This window comes from Xiphophorus maculatus, chromosome 18, assembly GCF_002775205.1.
Source record: "Xiphophorus maculatus strain JP 163 A chromosome 18, X_maculatus-5.0-male, whole genome shotgun sequence".
NCBI lineage: Eukaryota > Metazoa > Chordata > Actinopteri > Cyprinodontiformes > Poeciliidae > Xiphophorus > Xiphophorus maculatus.
Genome location: NC_036460.1, coordinates 9,056,657 through 9,079,652, shown reverse-complemented (window position 1 = coordinate 9,079,652; position 22,996 = coordinate 9,056,657). Strand labels below are relative to the sequence as shown.

The 22,996-nt window shown below is 36.5% G+C and overlaps 5 protein-coding genes across 5 annotated transcripts; 4 read left to right on the top strand and 1 right to left on the bottom strand.

The window, feature by feature from the left end:
* The first annotated feature begins 52 nt into the window (after nucleotides 1-52).
* On the top strand, nucleotides 53-4,638 carry LOC102231231 (neuronal acetylcholine receptor subunit alpha-9-like). The gene is made up of 5 exons (XM_005796801.3): nucleotides 53-145; nucleotides 1,687-1,832; nucleotides 2,336-2,490; nucleotides 3,313-3,845; nucleotides 3,937-4,638. Exons 1-5 carry the CDS (start codon nucleotides 85-87, stop codon nucleotides 4,620-4,622), a joined length of 1,581 nt encoding a protein of 526 aa, XP_005796858.2. The 5' UTR covers nucleotides 53-84; the 3' UTR covers nucleotides 4,623-4,638.
* A 1,742-nt stretch (nucleotides 4,639-6,380) lies between these two features.
* On the bottom strand, nucleotides 6,381-7,319 carry LOC102223103 (olfactory receptor 52N4-like). The gene has a single exon (XM_005796855.1). The coding sequence runs from the start codon at nucleotides 7,317-7,319 to the stop codon at nucleotides 6,381-6,383; it is 939 nt and encodes a 312-aa protein (XP_005796912.1).
* Nucleotides 7,320-11,397: 4,078 nt separating this feature from the next.
* LOC102223361 (olfactory receptor 52J3-like) lies at nucleotides 11,398-12,333 on the top strand. The gene has a single exon (XM_005796856.1). It carries the CDS (start codon nucleotides 11,398-11,400, stop codon nucleotides 12,331-12,333), a length of 936 nt encoding a protein of 311 aa, XP_005796913.1.
* A 3,079-nt stretch (nucleotides 12,334-15,412) lies between these two features.
* Nucleotides 15,413-16,351, top strand: LOC102223619 (putative gustatory receptor clone PTE03). The gene has a single exon (XM_005796857.1). The coding sequence runs from the start codon at nucleotides 15,413-15,415 to the stop codon at nucleotides 16,349-16,351; it is 939 nt and encodes a 312-aa protein (XP_005796914.1).
* Nucleotides 16,352-18,837: 2,486 nt separating this feature from the next.
* On the top strand, nucleotides 18,838-22,506 carry LOC102223879 (olfactory receptor 52Z1-like). Its single transcript, XM_023351704.1, has 3 exons — nucleotides 18,838-18,870; nucleotides 20,757-21,628; nucleotides 22,422-22,506. The coding sequence occupies exons 1-3, from the start codon at nucleotides 18,838-18,840 to the stop codon at nucleotides 22,504-22,506; spliced, it is 990 nt and encodes a 329-aa protein (XP_023207472.1).
* Nucleotides 22,507-22,996: the final 490 nt, after the last annotated feature.

The window sequence follows — 22,996 nt, the reverse complement described above, 5'->3', positions numbered from 1 at the left end:
ATTATTATTATTATTATTAAGGAAACTAGTTTAGCACCGAACAAATCAAAAAGAGTCCTTTGCTTAGATACTTTGCTTTGGAAAATGCTACGTTGGAGAAGTCCGACTTTACTTCATTCATTTCTATTCTTTAGTGCCATGACAAGTAAGTTTCTGTTTTTTATTTTTTATTTTAGTTTTTATAGAATATAAATATTCTTTATTGTCGTACATTGGACAAGAAAGGAGAAGATTTCTGTGCAACAGCTGCAAAGTGACAGGCAATAACAGTAAATAGAGTCACTGAAAAAAAATATATAATTAATTTTTTTTCTATAAGAATAATAGTAATTTATAGTATTTTATATAAGGTAAAATACTATAAATTAAAATATCGTTGAATAATTTTTTTTTTCATTTCAGTATTTAAATTTACAAAATAAATCTCGTGTTGCATTCAACAGAGTGAAATATTTCAAGCACTCATTGGGGTCTGCCACAGCAATGCAAGGTACCTGCTTGATCTCATGATATAACCGTGGTACCATGGCGACATAATTAGCCGACAAAAATACCCCAAAGAACTTCATAGGAATAAAGCCAAGTCTTGAAATATCATGAAAATCCAATGATATTTTGGATTTTCTGTCATCATAGTTTCAGCTGGAGACACCATTTAAATTCCCTTTTGTAAATATGTCCATGTTGAGTTAAGACAAGATGGCATGTTAATAATCTTACAGTTTTTCCATAAGTTGCCTTTAAGTGCCCCAAAGTTTATTGGAACTTTTAGATTTCATAGTGTAACTGAATGTAGCTGCTCATGAGCTAGAGCTGTGGTTTTCAAGCCTTTTCTGCTTAAGATAATTCCTGTGTTTCCCACCCTAACAAGCACTGTCAAAAACCAATCAATTACACTTTGGAAAAGGCAAAGAGTCGCAATAATCGATTGGAACCAGGACAAAATGTCTGATTCTCCCAGAATCGTTCAAATTTTTTATTTCAGTTTCCTATATAGTTGATTCCTTCTGTGGTTTACCTTTAGCATCCTTCATAAGAATAAACAAAAAGCTGTAGAACTGCTGAATTGTTGTTTTCTGCCTTTTTAATATCATGTGATATACATTTATTTTCATATCCCCTCCTCTTATCCTCAAGCCTTTTTCAGAGTTCTCAAACGTTTGACCTCTTCATAAGAGATTGTGCTGCAATAATCCCACAGACAGTCTGTCCAGCTGAGGGGCTTTATTTAAACTGTGATTTAGGGTTGACATCTGGACTGCACAAATCCATTTCTACAGCCAAAGCTGTAACTTCTCATCCATTGTTGCTGCTGCAGATACACCTTGTCCTATTAAATTCATTTTCAAATTTCTTAAAATTTCCGTTTAACATAAAGTCAAATTTTCATAAACTCTTTTTTAGACACTTACAGAAAGGGATTGTAGTCTATCATTCACTTTACATCCTCCCCGCCCATCTGTCAGGCAATCACATTTTCTGTCACGTTTCTCTTCTTGTCCACTCTAACGTGTGTGTATGTCAATGCCCTGAAATGCAAAGAAACACATTGTTTAATCTCCCTTTGTGCAAATGTCTGTCCTTTACGTTTTTAAATAAAGAAAAATCAACAGAACATATAATTATTTACTTAATGCAAAATTCTACTAAAAAAATTCTAATGCAAAATTTTCATTTCTGTCCAAGCATGTGAGGGTGCTCATGCCAAATATGCCCAAAAGCTCCTGACAGACCTACTGACCAACTACACAAGCGCGCTGAGGCCTGTGGAGGACACAAATAACATCCTGAATGTGACTCTGCAGGTTACACTCTCACAAATCATCGACATGGTAAAACACAAGAGCACAAACATTAAGGATGCATTTCAACTCAACTTTTCCCTGTTTGAAAGGATTATATAACATAATTCTGCAATGAGTTTTGAAAGCAAGAATTTGGACAAATTTTATTTAATCCACACAGATTTGTGCGTACAGGTTTGTATGGTAACACGAAAAAGACATTTGCTATCTTACAAATTTTAAAAACAGATAAAAAACAGATTCAAGCTGTGTGCATTATACACAGCTTGAATAATGTGTATCAGTAATAGAACCTGGATTTAAGGTTGAATTATTTTATAGCTAGGAGTCAGGTGAGAATAAAAGAAATTAGCTGTTTGGTCACTGTGACAAGGATAATGTTGGTTGGAAGAGCCAACCAATTGAAATTAATCTCACCATTTAGTTTTTTTATTATTTAACCATGAGTACCAAATACTGTTATTCATTTATAATTTTGCAGTAACGTTTTATGTGTCATACCTTTTAATGCCCGGTTTCTTTTGTTACAGGATGAGCGAAATCAAATTTTGACTGCTTATTTGTGGATAAGGCTAGTCTGGTTTGATGCGCACCTCAGATGGAATAAAGATGAATACGATGGACTCGACACCATCCGTATTCCTGGTAGTTATGTATGGAGACCTGATATAGTCCTTTATAACAGGTAGGTTGGACAGGTGTTGATAGTTCAGTTACTTGTAAATTTGGTGAACACATTCTGCCAAAATTGGCAATAAACATAAAAATAAACAAATGGCCTGATGAAGTAAATTATGTGCCAAATGTTGCATCCAAAAAATAAAGAACTTTCCCAACTTATTTGATTATACATTTTTTCATAAATTAATGTTTCTTTGTTATTTTTAACAGTGTTAATTTACTGTTCTAATTTTCCAATTTATTTCCAATGTTACTCTTATGGGTTTATTAGTTTTTTTATTTCATCATATATTTCATTTCATTTTTTCATATTTTGCATTTATTTAATTATTTTTTAGTTACTGTCACATTTTATGTTATTGTTAATTTTTTCACAACAGTTTTCATATTTTAAATTTATTTTGTATCTGTTTATTTAATATCACTTCAACAACATCATACAGTGATTTACTGGTTATTGCTGGCAGCATGTATAAATTGAAGAAAATAAAAATGCTTTAGGTAATAAAACATGAGGAAAACTTTTCTCTTCTTGTGCATTTTAAGTAAATCAATGTATTTATTGGGTATTTTGTAAATTTCTTCTTTTATTTTTAATTAAGTCATTTTTGGTCCTCAGTAGTTCATAACATATTAGTAAAAAAAAAAAAAAAAACCCTCAAAAACATTACACTGACTGACCAGATGTTGGCAAAAACAATAACTGAGAAATTCTAAATTGCAGAAACACTTAAAAAGTTAACACTCTTACAGATCAAGTCTTTTCTTCTGGAATGGCTGTGAACAATATTGCCTACTTGTTGAGTTAAGCTAACTGTTTTTCCAGCGCAGACAACCATTTTACCGGCCCGATGGATACCAACGTGGTGATCCGGCACGACGGCCAGATGATGTGGGATTCCCCTGCCATCACAAAGAGCTCATGCAAAGTGGATGTGTCCTTTTTCCCCTTCGATGGTCAACAGTGCAGGTTCACTTACGGCTCCTGGACCTACAATGGAAACCAGCTGGACATCCTGAACGCCATGGAGAGCGCCGACCTGGCTGACCTGGTGGAAAATGTGGAGTGGGAAGTTCTCGGCATGCCGGCAAAGAAGAATATTGTTCAATATGGATGCTGTGCAGACCCATACCCAGACGTGACCTACACGCTGCAGCTAAAGAGAAGAGCTTCCTTTTACGTTTTCAACCTTCTCATACCGTGTGTGATGATCTCTTTTCTGGCTCCACTGGGTTTCTACCTGCCTGCTGATTCAGGGGAAAAGGTTTCTTTGGGTGTCACTGTGATGCTGGCACTCACAGTCTTCCAGCTGCTGGTTGCAGAAATTATGCCACCTTCTGAGAATGTGCCACTAATTGGTGAGGAAAATAATGTATGTTCAAATCCCACTTTACATAATTGCAACATACAGACACATAGCACAAATGTTTATTTTTCTTACCTCTACAGGAAAATATTACATTGCAACGATGACAATGATCACAACCTCCACTGCCCTGACCATCTTTATCATGAACATTCACCACTGCGGCCCAGATGCCAAGCCAGTTCCAAAGTGGGCTAAGAAAGTCATTCTGCAGTACATGGCCCAGATGTGTTTTGTCTATGAAGTTGGGGAGAACTGCATGTCGGCAGAGTCAGACAGACAGGAACCTGCACTTGTAAGCAACACCAGCTGCCCCATGAACGGGCAGGTGTGTCCAGGAAGAGAGGACGACTGCATCATCAAAAGTGGTCAGGAAACGGTTGGATCTGTCATCACAGAGGAGAGAGAAGAAATGGATCAAATCCCAAGTCCACTAGGATCAGTAAGGAGGAATCCTACAAACAGCACTTGGAGGAATGGCATCTTCTTGGACTGTGGGGAGTCAGGGGATCCGGTGAGGAGCAGAAAGGGAGGCGTGAGTGATGTGGAGAGAAAAGATGACGGGATTTCTTGTAACACTCATCCTAACGATGGGCCACTGCTGCATAACATTGAATACATCGCCAACTGTTACAGAGATCAGAGGGCCACACAGAAACGAACTGGGGAGTGGAAGAAAGTAGCCAAAGTTTTAGATCGCTTTTTCATGTGGATGTTTTTTATAATGGTGTTTTTCATGAGCCTCCTTATCATGGGCAAAGCTGTTTAATCAGCACTACTTTTATTTGATTGTAAAATTCTTTTGAAGCCTTGATTCCAAACGGTAAAATGAGATCTTTAAGAAAGATGTGTAGCATATTTATATTCGCAGCCCATAAAAGGCAAATTTTGTTAGCAAATCAAGAACAAAAGGTGTATACTATATTTGTTTTTAACTCGGGTAAATTTTCTTCTTGTTCTTAAGTAATGAAATACCGAGCTCTTTTTATAAATTATATAGAGAAATTTTTCTATGTGACATAAGAAAGTGGTGTCTGACATTATGGCAGTGCCCTGAAAAAGTATTCATACACCTTACATTTTTAGAGGTTTTTTTTGTCATATACAACTGTCATGTTTGGTGTTTAGAAGAGACTAAAATGCAACAGGATGGAAGCAGATGTATGATAAAGATGAATTTAATTATGAACAGAAAAACTTACATTACATGAGTCCTCTATCTTAAGAAACAGAGGTGACGGGAGCAGGAAGTGTAAATATAACAGAAATTCAAATGAAGAACAAAGAAAACCAATGAGCTTATATCCAATGGTGGAGATGACGAATCAAGGAGAACTAATTAGAGGCAAACTGAGCTGAGAGAAAGGGTAGACATAGGTGAACCAGGTGATAGATATGACATAGAGCAAACTGGCAGGTGAAACACACCTCAAACACACCTGAATAAAATGAAAGAGTCATTAGCAGGCCTCTGCAGAGCTGAATGGCATACGGATGAGTAAATTGACCTATTCGATTCAGGTGTGTCAGAGTAGAGATGCATCTATAATTAGATGATTGTATTGCATGGTTTTTCCCAGCTGTCACTGTCCCATTAATGTATATTATATATGCATATATATACAATAATGGATAAAAATGACTCATGGAAATAGATATCAGCACCATGTTTAACTGGTTTTCCCTTTGTTTTTGTTTTTTTAAATAATCATAAGAGGTTACAGTCATGGGATAGGCAGTGTACAATTTCCATGTTTTAAGTTTTTGAAAATGAGAAGCTCAAAGAACATAATTTGAGCATCTGTGCATGCTATTTTTCCCATGACATGTTTAGTAAATCTGATATTTACTGACATGTTTACTCTTGCAAACAAAGATCAAAGGACATAATGATTTATTAAGTCTAGGATTGTTTTTCATAATATATAATAAGAACCAAAAAATAACTACAAATGTATCTGGTAAGTTTAAATAATTAAAGTCATTAGTGACTTCAGGTTAACACAATGTTGTCAATGAATAACAACAATAAGGGAAATTATGGTACAGTTTAAAAGAACATTTTTTGCATCTTCTGTATGTGACTTGAAAATAAAAACAAATAAGTTTATTGTTGTGATAATAAATAAAAGAAGATGCACGATACATCTGAAAACCTTGTCATTTCACTACTCTACAAACTATCTGCTGATTTCAGATGTAAAAGCAGAAGGCATAAGTAATAAGCAACATGTCAGAAATTGTTCATTAAACTGTTGCTATTGTTGCAGAACATTCAAATTTAACTGACAACTCACTCAAAATTATCAGAATGTTCCTGAGTTTTGAGAAAAGGAAAGTTTCTTGCTGTTCCTCATATATTTTAGCTAGATATGGAGTTCGTCTCTTAAAACAGTTCTTTTTTAGAGGTCATTAAATCTCACATTTAACTACAAATCTTTAGCCACAGTAGTACTTCACAGCCGACTGCTCATACAATCAAAATCTGTTTAGTACAATAAAATGTAAAAATACAGAGGAAAAAAATCTAGGTGGAAATGATAGTTTTTCTTTTGAGTATTTGAATAATCTTATCTCGTAATGATCTTGTTTGTAGTCCATAAATAATAGGATTTAAATTGGCAGGCACGACATGAAATAAAATGTATGCAAGCTTCCTTAAGTCTGGATAATCTGGAAATCGATGCAATATAATAGTTAGGAACCCTGACCAGAGCATAATCAGAGAAAGAATGAGGTGGCTTGAGCAGGTTTGAAGCGCTCGGTTATTCATCTCCTTGTTTTTCTTCATCCAGCATATAAGAGCTATTCTGATGTAAGTAGCAGTGATGCCTGTAATCGAACAAGTAAACAGCAGCACTGTAATAAACAGTCCATATATGTTATTAATGGACACGTCCTCACAAGAAAGCTTGAACAGTGATGGATTGTCACAGAAGGCAGTTTGTATAACTGATCTGCAGCGGGACAGCTTGCCTGTGAGACCTAAGAGCACAGACACTAGCAGTAAGGAAACGCCCCAGGCAGTGGCAGACAGGCCGATCACAGCTTTATTAGTCATGATGGAGCTGTACCTCAAAGGGTGGCAGATTGCCACATATCTGTCGATAGCCATGATAACAAGAATCATGTGCGATGCAGATCCAAAGGTGTGGCTGTGAAAAGCTTGAAGCAAACACTGGTTGTAGGTGATGAAACGTTTGGTGGAAAGGACTTGAGCCATAAGCTGAGGCAGCAGGACTGTGTTGCCGATCAGGTCATTCACAGACAGGTTACAGAAGAGGAAGTACATGGGCTGGTGCAAACTCTTTTCCTTTATGATAAGTGTGAGAACGCCGATGTTAGAAAAGAGTAGAGTCGAGTATACAAACAAAAGTAAGAAAAACAGAGGGTATATGTACTCTGGAGATATTTCAAGTCCTCGGATCTCCAGGATATCAGATGGCATTGAAGAATTTTCCTTCATCTTTATTCATATGGTGAAAAATCTAAAAACAAAAAGTACATTGCAACAAGTTAATTGCACACTGACCAAAGTGAAACACGTAATTGTGTGTACTAAAGGATATTTATAAAATCTTACTTTATTTATTGACTCAGTAAAAACACTTTCATATCACTGCATGTACTTTCCAACCATCATCTGAGCAGAAATGTTATATGTAATGCCTTATCAATTACATTAATAATATAAATTAGGAGAAAAAAACCATACAGGTTAAATTGATTTCAAGTAAAAAATATTAATCAGAAGCAACATGCTTACCTTTTTTCTTGACATACATGTGTAATAGAGGTACTCTACAAAACCCCAAAACTGCTGATGCCAGACTCAAGAATGTCTGCAATCATAAATACTTTGCTGGGGTAGGAGTGATTCCCAAGTTAATTAGATGCTGATATTTTATTTCCTTTTATGGGTTAGTAGAGCTAGATTATGCCCTGCCTTTAAGTGAGAAGGATTTTCCCACATGTATAAATGTGGGATTCATTATAACATAAGTTTTCTTCATTACATTAACAACATTTTTATTTGTTTACAGTATTATCAGGATAGAATAACAAAGCAGCAAAACAACTTGCCATCTTTAAGTAAACTTACAATAAAGATGTTGTGCAGGAAAATGCTTCGTTTGACCATGAATTGGCAAAATGAGTTATTAACAAAGGTGGCAATTTTTAGCAAAGTTACCAAGTCGGGCATCACTTGAATATAGGGCATAACCAAACAGCTCTAAGTCTCTGTAAATTATGGCTTTATGAATACCTTCTTACCTTCCTGGCGAGGTGCGGTTTCATGAAACACACTGCATGACACTGTCTTATTAAAACACTGGCATTCTGAAACATCAAGCACTTCTTATACATACACCATAAACACAAATTAGTTTCTTCTCTTCAGAATATGAGTTTATTGACAAAATACCTAAACTTCCAGAAAAAATGTGTTAACTAGCTAGAAATATTAAGCTAAACTTTGAAGTAAAATAAAACAACAACAAAAAAACAACTGTAAAAGAAGAACAAATGAGAATAAACCAAAACCAATAACCCATTAAATGATGCATTGATATCACTGTGAATATGTAGGTTTAAAAACCAAGGTTTAATACGAGGAATTTGAATTTTTAAAAAAATATTGTATTAGCAATAGTTGGCATTTTGGGCAGTTCATTTTCAATGTGTCAACTAACCATGACAGTGACTGACTTAATGGAGTAATGGGCTACCAAGATGACAACTTCAAAAGTTTATGGACACACAACAAGACGGTGAATGAAGGTGTATGATAATGTGTGTATTTAAATTCAAGGGCTGCATCCTTTAAAGGGGGCATTTGAAGGCCCCCTCACAGTGATGCAGCAAAGCTGTTCAAAATCAAAGGCTCCTCTAAATGCAACCATTTTGTCAGATTCCTTTCTGCAGGAGCTCAGACACGCCAAGTTTAGACTTATTTTTGTCTGGGGTACAGTCCGAGGACACAACAAACAGTACCTTCTGGATCAAAGAGGTCTTCTTACTTGGCCAACAATATTACGGTGTTCACATGCATGTTCTCAATGAGCAAAGAGAAAGAAAAGCTTCTGTGCACTACAGTTTTGTTATTTAATGACATCACAGGGATTCCCACTCTGTGACTACTGGGTTCTTGACAATGACAGATGAAAAATGAAAAAAAAACAGACCTCTTTAAGAACATTTATTACATAAACACTTTCAGTGAAGGTAAAAGAAAAAGTATATTCTTCAACATGTCATCATTATTGCTACGATTGAACAAGCCGGCTTACCAAAAATAGGCCACTTAAACATATACACACACTCTGGCCGTTGTTATGGCCTTCTGTTGTGAGAACTCCAGATATATTTCCAGAAAATGTCTGAAAATAAAACTTACAAACAACAACAAAAAACATGCTCTGAAATGTGATATGACAAGTGGTAAAATGATTCATATACAGTAAACTAAGAAAGATACAACAAAATGAGTAAAAGATCAGCATGACCATGAAATCATCATCAGTTTAATAAACCTAGTTTCTCTGGGGTAAAATGATTAGCTTTTCCTGATGTCCCAAATGTGCTTTTGAGGTCTCTGTTCCCTGTGGACTAAGATGACCACTCCAGTGCTCTGTTTCAATTACTTATGCTGCTGGAACAAAACAACATAAATGGTCTTTTTAATGATACATTTTTGCTTATTTTGTAACCCCTGTTGTTCATTTCATTTAGTAAATGACACACTGGGAAGTTTTCAAAGTTGCCTCACTTGCCAGCTTACAACTGATTTACATGTCGCCTCCCAAGATAGTTGTTGGACAACATCCCTTAGTGGGAAATAACATTTACATTAGATGGAGGTACGAGGTGGTTAGCATTTGTCCAGGGATTAATTATTTTGTGAGACAGTTAATAACAATAATTTAATCATATCTCAAAGGGTCTCATTATTAAGAGTGTTTTGACAGCATAATGAAACAACCGATTGATGCAATTTTTCCATGTTGAAGAGCATCATGTCACAGAGGTCTAACAGTTTGCTCCCGTCAAATGTTTTTCATAAACCACAATTAAAAAAATAATAATAATTGTGGTTTGTACATCTTAGGTAATATCTGAGCTGATCTGTAAATTTGATGCAAAATATTTTGACCAGAGTTGCAGTCACCAACGTTGCTTTACAGCAGGAAGATCTCAGGTTCCAAATCGTTGTAATTTCTGCAACGTAGAAGTGTCCAAACGTTTTGCCCTGAAGGCCAAAACTGTCTAGTTGAAAGCACTTGGATGCCACTTTTTTAAGTTAGCCAATAAATTTATTGTCTTTGTTTTATTTTATCTGTGCAATAATAAACTAAACATAAAGCATTTTATTTAAATGAACAAAAACAGATTTTGTAGAAGAGAGAAAATCTGTAAATCACTTTTTATATGTATAAGCATATAAAAAGTTGTTAACATCTGTTTTATTAGTAAACAGACATTTTCTAATTTTTTAAATTTGTTGTTAGCTAGAACTTTATCAGCAACAACGCTTGCTGTATTAACCAGTAAGGCCGGATGCACTCAGGTGTGCTTCTATGTTAAAGTTGCTGAATTTTTATGCTTCCAATAATTACAAAATTAAGATGGATGCAAAAGCCTGGTTAATAAATGAGAAATGCTTTTTGTTGTACCTAAAATGTTGTTGTTTTAATAAGATTTCATTTGTCTGTGAAAAGATGGAAAAAAAGTGTCCATTTGAATCAAACACTTGTGCTTGCAGGTCAGATTTGTATCTTTCTAGAATTGAGGGCCACTCATAATCTGTCAGAGGGCCTCACTGTGGACACTGTAATAGTCTGCTGTAAAGTAAATGACACAGCAAGCAACGCATGCTGGTCCAGACGGAGTGAATGTTGTGAGCTGCAGGGATTCATTAGAAAGCTTTTTAAACTAATTTTAATAGTGCATTGTTCTTAATGCACTATTAAGGAACAAAAATTGTCAGCTTTGTTTGTTTGGTCTACAAGCAGCTTTCTGCCTACAGGGCAGTCAGGTTTAACTTTGAAGTTTCCCACTTGCAACTCTGACTTCAGAAGATTGGTTCTGCTACGTTTTCCACAAGAAACTTGGACACTTAAACTTCTGAGGTCAAAGCCATAAAAGGTTTTGACTCTGCATAAATTACATCCTATAATAGATCATGTAGTACCGATGTAGATTCGTGCTTCTGCTGTTTAAAAAAAGTCTACCAGACTGGAGATACATGAAAAGATGTTTGCTGAGGTAATCCTTGTTCTAAAATATTGGAGAAGTGCTGATCTAAAGCCTTTCAATTGTCACGTTATTGTTTATCCTGCAAAGCCACTGATAATCCCTGAGGTAAATAGTGATGGAAACGAGGAAGTGACAAACAATAAAACAAGCGATGCACGGCAGTCATCACCAGTCCAACCTGCCATTTAGTGAAAAACGAAATGTCAACTATTACTTCTCCAAATTCTGGCTTGATTTCCAGTAATGGGTATAAATGATTGTTTTCTAACTCGATCAATCTTATTAAAATGGAAAACAGCTCATTTGGAATTAGTTCTCCACTAACACTGGAGACATTTTTTATTCCACCTGGAGGAAAGTATCCAATATTTTTGTTTGGTCTAGCCATTTACCTATTTGGAATGTCATGCAACCTGACTCTGATATCTTTGATTATTCTGAAGAAAAACCTTCACAAGCCTATGTATTTTATCTTGATTAGTCTGCCGGTGAATGATCTAATCGGAATAACTGCCATGCTTCCAAAAATACTTTCAAATATTGTTACAGAGACTCCGGAAGTTTCCTATCCGCTCTGTGTTCTACAAGCTTTTCTTCTGCACATGTGCGCCGGTGGAATTTTGTTTGTTCTTGCAGCAATGGCGTTTGATCGTTACATTGCCATCTGTATGCCATTACGCTACAGCTCTGTCATGACTCCAAGGATTGTCGCTCTTATTATTTTCCTGGTTTGGAGTTCTGACTTTGTCTGTATCCTGTCACTATTTTCTCTTCAGTCTGGGCTGCCCAGGTGCAGATCTGTAATACTGAATGTATTTTGTGACAATCCATCTCTCCTGAAGCTCACGTGTGGGAACATAATTCTCAACAACATAATTGGGCTATTTATCACAGTTTTCATACAAGTTCTAAGTATGTCTATTCAGGCCTATTCTTACTTTAAAATTCTGGTTGCATGTTTGAGTAGGAAGCAATCTGATGCAAAGGCGAAAGCAGTGAACACATGTGTTGCACAGGTGGTTATTCTTGTCATGTTTGAGATTGCAGGAACTTTCACTGTTTTATCGCATAGGTTCAAAGATATTTCCCCTGACTTACAAAAGGTAATGGGGATGCTAATGTTTATTTTACCTCCACTTATTAACCCCATTGTGTATGGCCTCTATACCAGTGAAATACGCAGAACCTTTCTGAGTGTCTTCAAGAGCAGAATATGTTTTTGAATTTCACTCAGATCCCGGAGTACTTTTATTTACTAATCTTGTATATGATAAAAGTCACAAATTTAACAAGGCAGAAATCTAAACCTACATTGTGTGAAAAAACAATCAGAAACATGATGTGAATGATCCATAATAAATACATAGTTTATGTTTTTATAAATCCATAACAAAAACAGTCTTTTTATTACTGTGCATGAAAACGTTATTTTCATTTTACTCTTGATTGGAGAAGGTATTTCATGGGAAGTGTCGTGTTTTTTGAATCAAAATTTCTTGTGGCTTATTATGTTTGTAATTTGCAATCCTGATATACTATGAACAAAAGTTTATTTTATAGAACTGAAAACAATGGTTACCTGTAAAATGTTGTTGTTCTTCTAGTTACATGTACGATTTTTACTGGCTGTGTAAATTATTAGTGGTTTTGTCCACAATTTAACATTTAAGACCTTTGAAATTGTTATATGTAAAACATCTAAAATGGACTACTCTTAAATATTATTTTTCAATGTTGTTTGAACCATTTATGTTTTTCATATGAAAGAAAGCTGTGTGATTTAAACAAAAGAATGTAAATAAACAAGATGTCAAATATGATGATGCTATAATAAAAACTGACTTTCTAAAACAAAGTTCAAAGTCACCATCATTTCTTTATTTCTAATACACTGATTACTCCAGATCCCTACAAAAAGGTTCACATTGTGGGTCAGCACAGTTTTTCTCTTGAGGTGAAATTAGGCCCTGAAACTCAATACACATTTGAAATGATACTGAATCATGATCAAAAAATCTAAATTGGCATTCTGCAAAGCAGACTAAAATCTAAAGAAAGAAAATCATGTTATATGCTCTCGTGGATTTACACTGCTGAAGAGAGTTCTCTCAAAATACAGTAACTTTCATATAGAAAATGTACTTCAAGGAATGCATAGAAAATTCTACAGTGAACTGAAATTGGATGAATTTCAGTTTGACTGGCTCTGTCTGGTGACTTGCCCTTCAAAACAACAACAAAAAAAAATCAAATCTTCTTTTTCCAAACAGATTAAATGACTAAAAAGCTAGTGCTGCCTAAAACAGTTGACTTAGGCAGCAAGAGTGAGAGGGAGTTACACTTTCAACAAGACATGAAGGCTAAACCAAGTACAGCAATGCTGATCTGTTTTATCCATATTAGTCGTTCAGCTTCTGTTATGTAACATGTGACACTTGCAAGTTAAAGCTCTACGTCTTTTACGTCTATACTGTGTCTGTTGCTTTTATGTAATATGGACTGTTGCTTTTTTATGTTAACTGCAGATAATTATGCTGATTGTTTTAATAAAATGTCAAAGGTTTTGGTCTCTAAGCTCACCACAGTACTGTCCTTCTCAAAGTGTTCAGTGTTTTCCAAATAAATACAGACTATGGAGGAACCACAGTTGGACCTCAGCGCAACATTTGACACGATTGACCATGACATATTATTGAAACGACCAGAGAGCAGAGCTGGATTCTATGGTACACTGGTTCAAGTTTTACCTAAAGAATGGGGACTTTCTCCTTTATCAAAAGGTAACTTCTCATTGGAACAGACATTAGTCACATGTGGGGTAGCCCAAGGTTCAGTTTATCTTTGGACCTAAAGAGGAACAACCAAGAGTCAGCAGCTTGAGCTATTGAAGATAGAAACTAGTGATCTGGTCTAAAATCTGGGTGGAGTGATGGACTCAGACCTGAACCTTCATAGACACATAAAGACAGTTACAAAGTCAGACTTCTATCATTGCTATTGTCCCAATAAGGTTGTTAGAAATGCATCTGTGTGTTTATCATTAGTCTAGATGATTACTGATCACTTTAATTGATCACAGGTCTGTCTAAAAAGTCAGACAGCTGTAGCTGATACAGAACATTGCTGCTCATGTTCTAAAACTAGGAAAAGAGAGTGCATCAACCCAGTCCCTACACTGGTTCACTGTAGTTCAGAGAACAGACTTTAGAATACTTTTGTTAGTTTGACTGAATGGCTTGGAACCAAAGAACATTAAAAACCTCTTGTCACTGTATCAACCTTCAGGTTTTCTGGTTCAAATCTACTCTGCATTCCCAAAGTCAGAATTAAACACAGAGAAACAGCATTCAGTTTTTATGTGTCACTAATATGGAACAAACCTCCAGAAAACTGCAAAGATGTTAAAATATCTTGGTTTTAAATCAAGGCTATAAACCCAGCTGATAATAGTTGTGTTGGATTAATAATAACGGAAACATTGACTAATTTTAGTCTTCTTTTCAATATTTGATGATCACTCTTTGATTTTCATGATATTTGACACAAAGTAATGTTAGTTGCTTGTTTGCTGTTTCCAACATAATTGGTTATTTTGTTGTTTACATCATATATAGCATGTTGAACTGCCTTGTAGTAAATGTGCTGTACAAACACATTTACTTGACGAAAGACATAGAAATATAACATCTTTAAGCAACATTTTAAAAAATTTTTTTATTTGGTTTCTTCTCTTACATGTATCACCAAGAAGGCACATTAACACATGTAATACTTTGCTGGTTTAAATAAATATGTTTACATGAATGAAGCATAAAAGATTAGCTTCTGAACATGTTGCTTTCTTCTGGATAATTGAGTAAATAAATAACATACTTAATCTGTGCCAAAGTTCTTGAGTTCTTGATAATGAGGTATTTATTGTATCCATTGTTTTGTCATGATTTGTAACCTTTGTGACCCTGCAAGGATAAGAATGCTAGATAATGGATGGATGGATAAAATGATTTGTTTAGATGTCTGTATTTGATGTTATTTTTAGTGACATGTCTTTAATCTCACACATGCTCTCATGGGTCGCCTGCGGCTTATATAAAAGGCAAACAATTTCCATGACAGAACTGGTGAGCATGACAAAACGGACTGCAAAAGGTAAGAACTCACAGGTGTTAAACATTTCACTGAATGTAGGTTTTGCTTTAAAATATATTTTTTATTTCAGGTCGAAATACCACATCATCTGGAAAGATAAAGGCTGCAATTCTTCGCAGCAACAGTGACACCAGAAGAAAAAATACAAGAGTCATGTCTGCCAATTCATCTTCAGTGAATTTTTTTATACTGGCGACCCTGGGCTTACCTCCAACCCATATTTATCCAGCATTTATATTTGGAACACTTACCTATTTTATTATTGTATTCTGCAATTCACTGGTTGTATTGACAATTGCAGTGAGCAAAAGGCTACATAGACCTATGTTTCTTCTGCTTATTAATCTGCCCATTAGTGACATTCTCGGCGCATCAGGTTTTTTCCCTCAGCTTGTTTTCAGCATTTTGACACAGAACAGAATTATCTCCACTTCTGCATGTATAACTCAAGCTTTTCTTATCCATCTGTATGGTGCTGGAAACCTTCTGATATTAAGTGTCATGGCATATGATAGATACATTGCAATATGCAATCCACTTAAATATAATACTATCATGACTTCAAATTTTGTTATCAGAATAATCTCTCTTATATGGCTTTTAGATTTCGTAGTTATTACCTTACTGTTTGCTTTAACTTTACGGTTTAACATTTGTAGGACAGATATTGAAGATCTGTATTGTAACAATCCATCATTTCAAAAATTGTCCTGCGGGGACAACCGTGTAAGCAACTATTATGGAATATTCATAACATGCATGCTTAATGGAGGTTCACTGTTAATAATAGCTTACACATATGCACAGATTTTGCGTACATGCGTTATGAATAATAACACTGACAGCAGGAAAAAAGCGTTTCAAACATGTGGAACCCATTTAGTCGTTTTTTTAGTCCTGCAAATTAATAGTGCCTTTACAATCATCTCTCATCGCTTTCAGAACGTGTCCCCTTTTCTGAGAAGGGCTTGTGGGGTGTCTATTCTGATCTTTCCACCATTATTAGACCCAATAATATATGGACTTAAAACCAAAGAACTAAAGAAAAGTATAATAACATTTCTTAAAAGGCAAGTGGGACCAACAAAGTAGCTTTCCTTTTTTTGTGTGGATTTTATTATCAAAGGGAGTTTGTAACTTCTGCGACACCTATTTTATTTTTATTGATTGTTTGGAAATACATTTAGATAATTATGCCGGTGCTTAGAATTGATCGTCACATAATTTTCCTTTTTTTTTTTTTTTTACTATTTTAATGCTCCTCAGGACTTGTGTTCCCATTGCATAACCTACTGAAGAGTTTCTGAAGAGTAAATGAGACTAAATTAGACTGTTGGTTAGTTGTTGTGTTTTTTGGTTGTATATTTTTTATTTTTTTGCGACTGTAATAAAAGTTGTTTGAAGACAAATGCTGAATGCTTCTGTACATTTGTTTCTCACTAATGCAAAGTCAATGTCGGAATGTTTTGGTGGTGATGAGTTGCTCACAAGTTTTGTTGCTCTGTTACTCTCTAGCTGAACATTTTGTTCCACTTGGAGGTCAAGTGAAGATATGGTGAGCACAATGCATTCTGACTGGAAGTACTTAAAACATACATCACCTACCCTAAGTAGTAGTTTCATATGTCTAAATTGAAAAAGAAAAAAATACAGCTTAGAAAAGTTTGTATACTGTTTACATTTATTTTGTAATTACATTATTTAATTGAGTCTTCAAAATACCAGAATTTGCACATAAATTGAGTCTGTCTATGACATAATTTTAAAATATTAAATCAGATGTTATGATCATTTAATTGGCACTTAAAGTTAAACTCACTCCCAAATTAACTGTTTTTGCTGATAAACTGTTTAAATGGGTTAGTTAGGGTTCTGTCTTTATGCTTCTGTGAGAATTTTGACATTTTTGGGAAATTCTTTTAGTTCTGCATTATATTTCCTAAAACTGTCTCACTACTGACCTCTTCGATCAAATGGTTCTTAGGCAGATTCATTTTTCTGTTGGTTGTAGCGGTACAGCTTAGTACAACTTCGTCACTTGGGGTATAAAAACACAGCGCTCCCTACACCTCTCTTTCTCTGGGGGTAGATAGATAGCATTTATTGTCATTGAACAGAATTCAACGAAATTTCCATTGCAGCTCCCGTGCAAAAGGTCAAATATATACAGTATAAATAAGCAAACACACAATAATAATAATAACAATATATACAACTAAATTAACTAAAGGCACTCAACCACACCAAAGAAGTAGCAGCAGGTCCAATTATGGCAAAGTACAGATAATGTGACAGTGCAAAGTGCAGAACAATATGGCCGTGTGGGGGTGGGGGATATGTATGTGTGACTGCGAGGTTATGATATGTGTGGGAGGGGGGGGTGGCAGGGAGTAATGGCTCTGACGGCTGTGGGGAAGAAACTGTTTCTCAGTCTATTTGTTGTAGTCCGTATATTCCTGTACCGCTTGCCTGATGGCAGCGGCACAAACAGTCTGTGGCCCGGGTGGCTGGGATCCATGGCTATGGATCCAGCTCTCTTCTTGACCCGGTCTGTGTAAATGGAGTCCAGGTCTGGGAGGGGGCATCCCACAATGCCTTGTGCTGTTCTCACCACCCGTGTCAGTTGTTTCCTCTCCAATGCTGTGCAGCTACCATACCACACAGTCATGTTGAGGCAGAGGATGCTCTCGATCATCGCCCTGTAAAAGTTCACGAGCAGCCGTGAGGAAAGTCCAGCCCGTCTCAGTTTCCTGAGGAAGAAGAGCCTTTGTTGTGCTTTCTTCACCAGGTGGGAGGTGTTTGTGTTCCAGGAGAGGTCAGAAGTGATGTGGAGGCCCAGGAACTTGATGTTGTCCACACGTTCCACCACTTCTCCATCTATGAGAAGGGGAGTGTGATCCGTCCTCCTGGACCTTCTGTAATCCACAATGACCTCCTTGGTCTTCCCTGTGTTCAGCACCAAGTTGTTGGCTGAACACCACTGAGTGAGCTGCAGAATCTCCTCTCTGTAGTGGGTCTCGTTGTTGTCTGAAATGAGACCCACTACTGTTGTGTCGTCCGCGTACTTCACGACTGTGTTGGTGGGGTGGATGGCCACGCAGTCGTGTGTAAACAGGGTGAAGAGAGCTGGGCTGAGCACACAGCCCTGCGGCGTGCCTGTGTTGAGGACCAGTGGGGACGATGTTGAGCCACTTATTCTCACCACCTGAGGCCTGTTGGTGAGGAAGTCTCTGATCCAGTGGCACAGTGAAGCGGGCAGCCCCACCTCGAGTAGCTTCAGCACCAGCTTGTCTGGGATGACGGTATTAAATGCTGAGCTGAAGTCTACAAATAGCATCCTGACGTAGGTGTTGGGATGCTGCAGATGGGTCAGGGCTGTGTGCAGAGTGATGGAGACAGCATCCTCTGTTGACCGGTTCGCTCTGTAGGCGAACTGAAGGCTGTCCAGGTTTGCGGGGATGAAGTCTCTGATGTACCTCAGAAGAATCCTCTCAAAGCACTTCATGATCACCGGGGTCAGAGCGACGGGCCGGTAATCGTTCAGGCTGGTGATGGACCTCTTCTTCGGTACAGGGATGATGGTGGAAGACTTGAGGCACTCAGGAACCATGGCGAGCTGCAGGGACAGATTGAAAATGTCCAGAAACACTCCTGCCAGCTGGTCGGCGCAGGTTTTCAGCGTCTGGCCTGACACCTTGTCCGGTCCTGGAGCTTTGTGGGTGTTGATCCTCCTCAGGGTGGACGTCACCTGATGCTTCTGCAGGACGAGAGGCTGGTGCTGCTCTTCCAGTTGGGGTAGATGTACGGTTTCTCTGCTGCCCGCCGTGTCAAAGCGGGCAAAGAAACTGTTTAAGGTGTCAGGCAGGGTGGGGTCGCGGCTGGTCAGCTGAGTGCTGTGTTTGTAGTCCGTCATGGTTCTAATGCCTCTCCACATGCTTCGGGGGTTGTTGTTGATGAAATGTTCCTCAATCTGCTGTTTGTACTGGAGCTGTAAGTTTCAGTGGGTACTGTACGGTAAGTGGGTACTGTAAGTTCCTGGCCTGGAAAGCATACACAGAACCCCATAACCAAAAGTTGTAGAGGAGCAAAGAAGAATATAGATTTGAGGTTCACAAACAAAGAGGGTGACACTGAGAATTATAGGGTGGAGGTTATGTCAGGATGTTACGTTTCTATGCTTATTTTACCCATGAGTCCGGAAAAAAATTCTCTATAAGTTGTGGAAAACAGCATATAAGTTTTGAAAAGCAACCTGAATGTGTGAAAAGTACCCATCAAGTTATCCATCCACTAAGCCTTAAGCACAATCTGAAAGATTGAAAGACAAAATGCTATGGGAAATAACATTTAAGTTGCTTTAGTGTAACATATCAATTCTGGAAGAGAAACGTATGAGTAAATTATGGGACAGTAACCTGTGGAGTCCAGAAATGCCTTTTGTTGGTTTGGAAAATATCACATAAGTCTTCAAAAGTGTGATATAGGGAGCGTGCTATGGTGGCGTAGGGGATAGCGTGACCCACGTTTGGAGGTCTTGAGTCCTCGACGCGGCCGTCGCGGGTTTGATTCCCTCGATTTGCCGCGTGTCTTCCCCCTTTCCTGTCAGTCTACTTTCATATAAGGGACACTAGAGCCCACAAAAGACCCCCTGGAGGGGAGAAAAGAAAAGTGTGATATGAATCCTGAAAAGAAACCAGCTATTTTATTTATTAATTCTGTGAAGTTTTGCCAATGTAATTTCTTTATGATTTGACAAGTAATTTATAAATTCATGAAAGTATTTTGTTATATATAGTTTAGTCTCCATACATATTATTGAACTTGATGGACTTTGGTTTAAATAATAGGTTTTATGCCTGGGGAAAAATACATTTGTTTTTCCCTTTTGCGCCCACAACCATAGGCATAAATGTGGTCAGTAATGGGTTGTTATTATTTCGGTCATTAGCCATAATGAGCTTTTACAACCATTTAGAAACCCAGCAGTATTTCTATATGTGTTAAGATGTAGAAATCTGGTTTACTAACTGTTGTCATGTTTATGTTTTCCCAGACTCCCTTGAGAATCAGTGTTAAAGAAAAACCCATTGAAAACCCATAACACCTCTGAGAATCAGGTGCTGTTCAACCATAATTACGCCTATAAAGATGGGAGTACTTCTCGACACCTAACCATTTATTCATTAAAAACATGAGCACTAGCTCAACTGATCACCAGCCGCACCACAAAATAACATAGATTTTTTTTCCCCTTTTTGGTGAAAGAAATTTGGTTGGGGGGTCTGCTTATCTCTGGTTGATTTAGTTTTTATTGTCTGTCTAAAACATTTAGAGGTATGGTTAAGATCCTAAATGTGATTTATGGATTGCAATGTAAATTCTGTGAGCTGAAAGAGTGGTGATATGCTTAAACTATGTTTTGTTTTATAAACTTGATGATGTGATGCTATGAACAACTTGAAAAATGTCTAGTCTATATAACACATCTGTTTTACAGCTAAGTGGCTACAACATTTCTTATGAAGGCGTCTTTCCTGCTTTCCTTTTTGCTACCCTAAATTATATGATAATCCTTTTCTGCAACCTTACTTTAATTCTTACCATTGTGATGAACAAATCTCTGCATCAACCAATGCACCTGTTCCTGGTGAACCTACCTATTAATGACCTGATAGGTTCTTCAGCACTTTTTCCACAACTTCTTAAGGAGCTATTGACAAACAGCAGAAGGATGCAGCTTTCCACTTGTATTGCACAAGCTTTTTTCATCCATATCTATGCAGCAGGTACAGTGTTCATTCTTAGTGCGATGGCCTATGACAGATACATCGCCATTTGTCACCCTTTACGTTACAACACTGTTATGACAAATGCTCACATAATGAAAATAATCACCTTAGTTTGGTCTTCCTGTGTGGTTTTAATAGCTGTGCTCTTCATTCTTCTTTTACGCTTGCGCCGCTGTAGATCTGAAATTACACACTCTTACTGTGATAATCCGAGTTTGTTGACTTTGGTGTGTGAAGATACAACCATTAATAACATCTATGGTCTTTTTATAAGTGCTCTTTCACAAATAATAGCTAATGGAACGGTTTTGTATACATATCTTCGGATCCTCATTGCATGTTTTAGGTCGAAACAGTCAGACACTAAAGCAAAAGCTCTGCAGACATGTGCTACACATTTATTAGTTTTTCTCTTACTGGAGTGTTTGGGTCTTTTTACCATCATATCATACAGAATAAATAATATTCCGCCACACATAAGAAGATTTCTAGGAGTGTCAACATTAGTTTTCCCCCCAACATTAAACCCAATCATTTATGGACTTAAGACAAAAGAAATTCGGGAAAAAGTCATGACATTTTTTAGAAGGAAATTGTTTTTTTATTAATGTACTGTGTTAAAATCTGAACTTTTCAAAACTGTAACATTTATTTTTAAGGTTTTTTTATTCTCACCAAATACACTTTTCACTGTAGATCATTGTATTATATCTGAAATATGTAATGAAAATCATAGACTGTTATTTTTTTCCATGTTCCTCAAGCTACTTAAGTACAATGATTGAATATCAAAGTTACATTTGAGTGCTGCCATTGTGTCACAGCAAGTTTTACTAGAATATGGACTAACGTGGACATTTAGGTTCTTCCTCCTAAATATATTATTCGCTGGGCTATTTAGGGAGCATTAAAGAACAATGTGTGTTCAGTGTGTGGAACTTTCTGTTTAAGAATAAAAATAGTTGGTGCAGATTGTAATTAAACTGGTATTTAGGCTTTTTCTTAACATGAGTCATGCATTGATTTTTTTTACACTTATTGTAATGTGATAAAGTTTTGTGTTGGTATATATGTGCACCCTAAAAGGACATTTTGTTCTATCTTTGTGTTTCCTTTACCTCATCAAGTCCTGCAACAACTTTCCTGCTCTGGCATCTGTAAAACAAAGTAATAATTGTTAAGTAAAAAAACTAATTGTGTGGTTTGCATGTGGTTTTTGAATCAGAGTCTAATCCTAAAACTACAAACACATCTGTTTATGGCAGGCGGGTTCATAAAACAGTTGATTTACTTTAAAAAACAAAGAAATTCAAGAAATGATTCACTCACCCCAAAAGTGGGAGAGCATAGGAGTTCTGGAACAAAAGTTAATGATTAGCAAAGTTTAAAGTTCCCCGAAAAGTCATCAAAGAGAAGATGAAGAGCTTCAAGCGAGCAAAAGACATTTTTCACCAATAAACTGAATTGCAAGGTGTCATGCAGAGGCCACAGTAACTGATAAGGATTCTATGGAGAACAATCCAAAGGTGAAGAAGTAGCAAACTTTTTCACAAATAAAGTACTACTGTTTAATAATTTAATCCTTAAGTTTTAAAGATGCACCTGGAATGGTTTGTCTTTCTTTCTTTCTTTACTTTGTAGTTGTGAAGAAAGCCTGTAGCAGTGAAGGTTTCACTGTAATTATCATTTAAGTGATAGTTGTAAAATGTAATGTTAGATAATTATCCTATATTTAAATTCCACTTCTCTACATCTGACTTATTCAAAAAATAAGAGTTTCTTGAAAATATTTTAGGTGTAATTTAAGACTCTTGCTAATTTTTTTTGTTTTTGCTGCTTTCAAATTTATTAAATGTCACATCCGATTATGACAAGCAGCATTTTCATACATTTAATAAAAAACAATTTTTAAACAGTTAATTTGCTTTTCATGTGTGATACTGTGCAG

Coding starts and splice junctions, on each gene's coding strand:
- LOC102223103 (XM_005796855.1), bottom strand. CDS start 7,319: ATGAAGGAAAATTCTTCAATGCCATCTGATATCCTGGAGATCCGAGGA.
- LOC102231231 (XM_005796801.3), top strand. CDS start 85: ATGCTACGTTGGAGAAGTCCGACTTTACTTCATTCATTTCTATTCTTT. Junction 146..1,686: donor ATTCTTTAGTGCCATGACAA/GTAAGTTTCTGT, acceptor TTTCTGTCCAAG/CATGTGAGGGTGCTCATGCC. Junction 2,491..3,312: donor GATATAGTCCTTTATAACAG/GTAGGTTGGACA, acceptor CTGTTTTTCCAG/CGCAGACAACCATTTTACCG.
- LOC102223879 (XM_023351704.1), top strand. CDS start 18,838: ATGGTGGAAGACTTGAGGCACTCAGGAACCATG. Junction 18,871..20,756: donor TGAGGCACTCAGGAACCATG/GCGAGCTGCAGG, acceptor TCTGTTTTACAG/CTAAGTGGCTACAACATTTC. Junction 21,629..22,421: donor CGGGAAAAAGTCATGACATT/TTTTAGAAGGAA, acceptor CAAAAGTTAATG/ATTAGCAAAGTTTAAAGTTC.
- LOC102223619 (XM_005796857.1), top strand. CDS start 15,413: ATGTCTGCCAATTCATCTTCAGTGAATTTTTTTATACTGGCGACCCTG.
- LOC102223361 (XM_005796856.1), top strand. CDS start 11,398: ATGGAAAACAGCTCATTTGGAATTAGTTCTCCACTAACACTGGAGACA.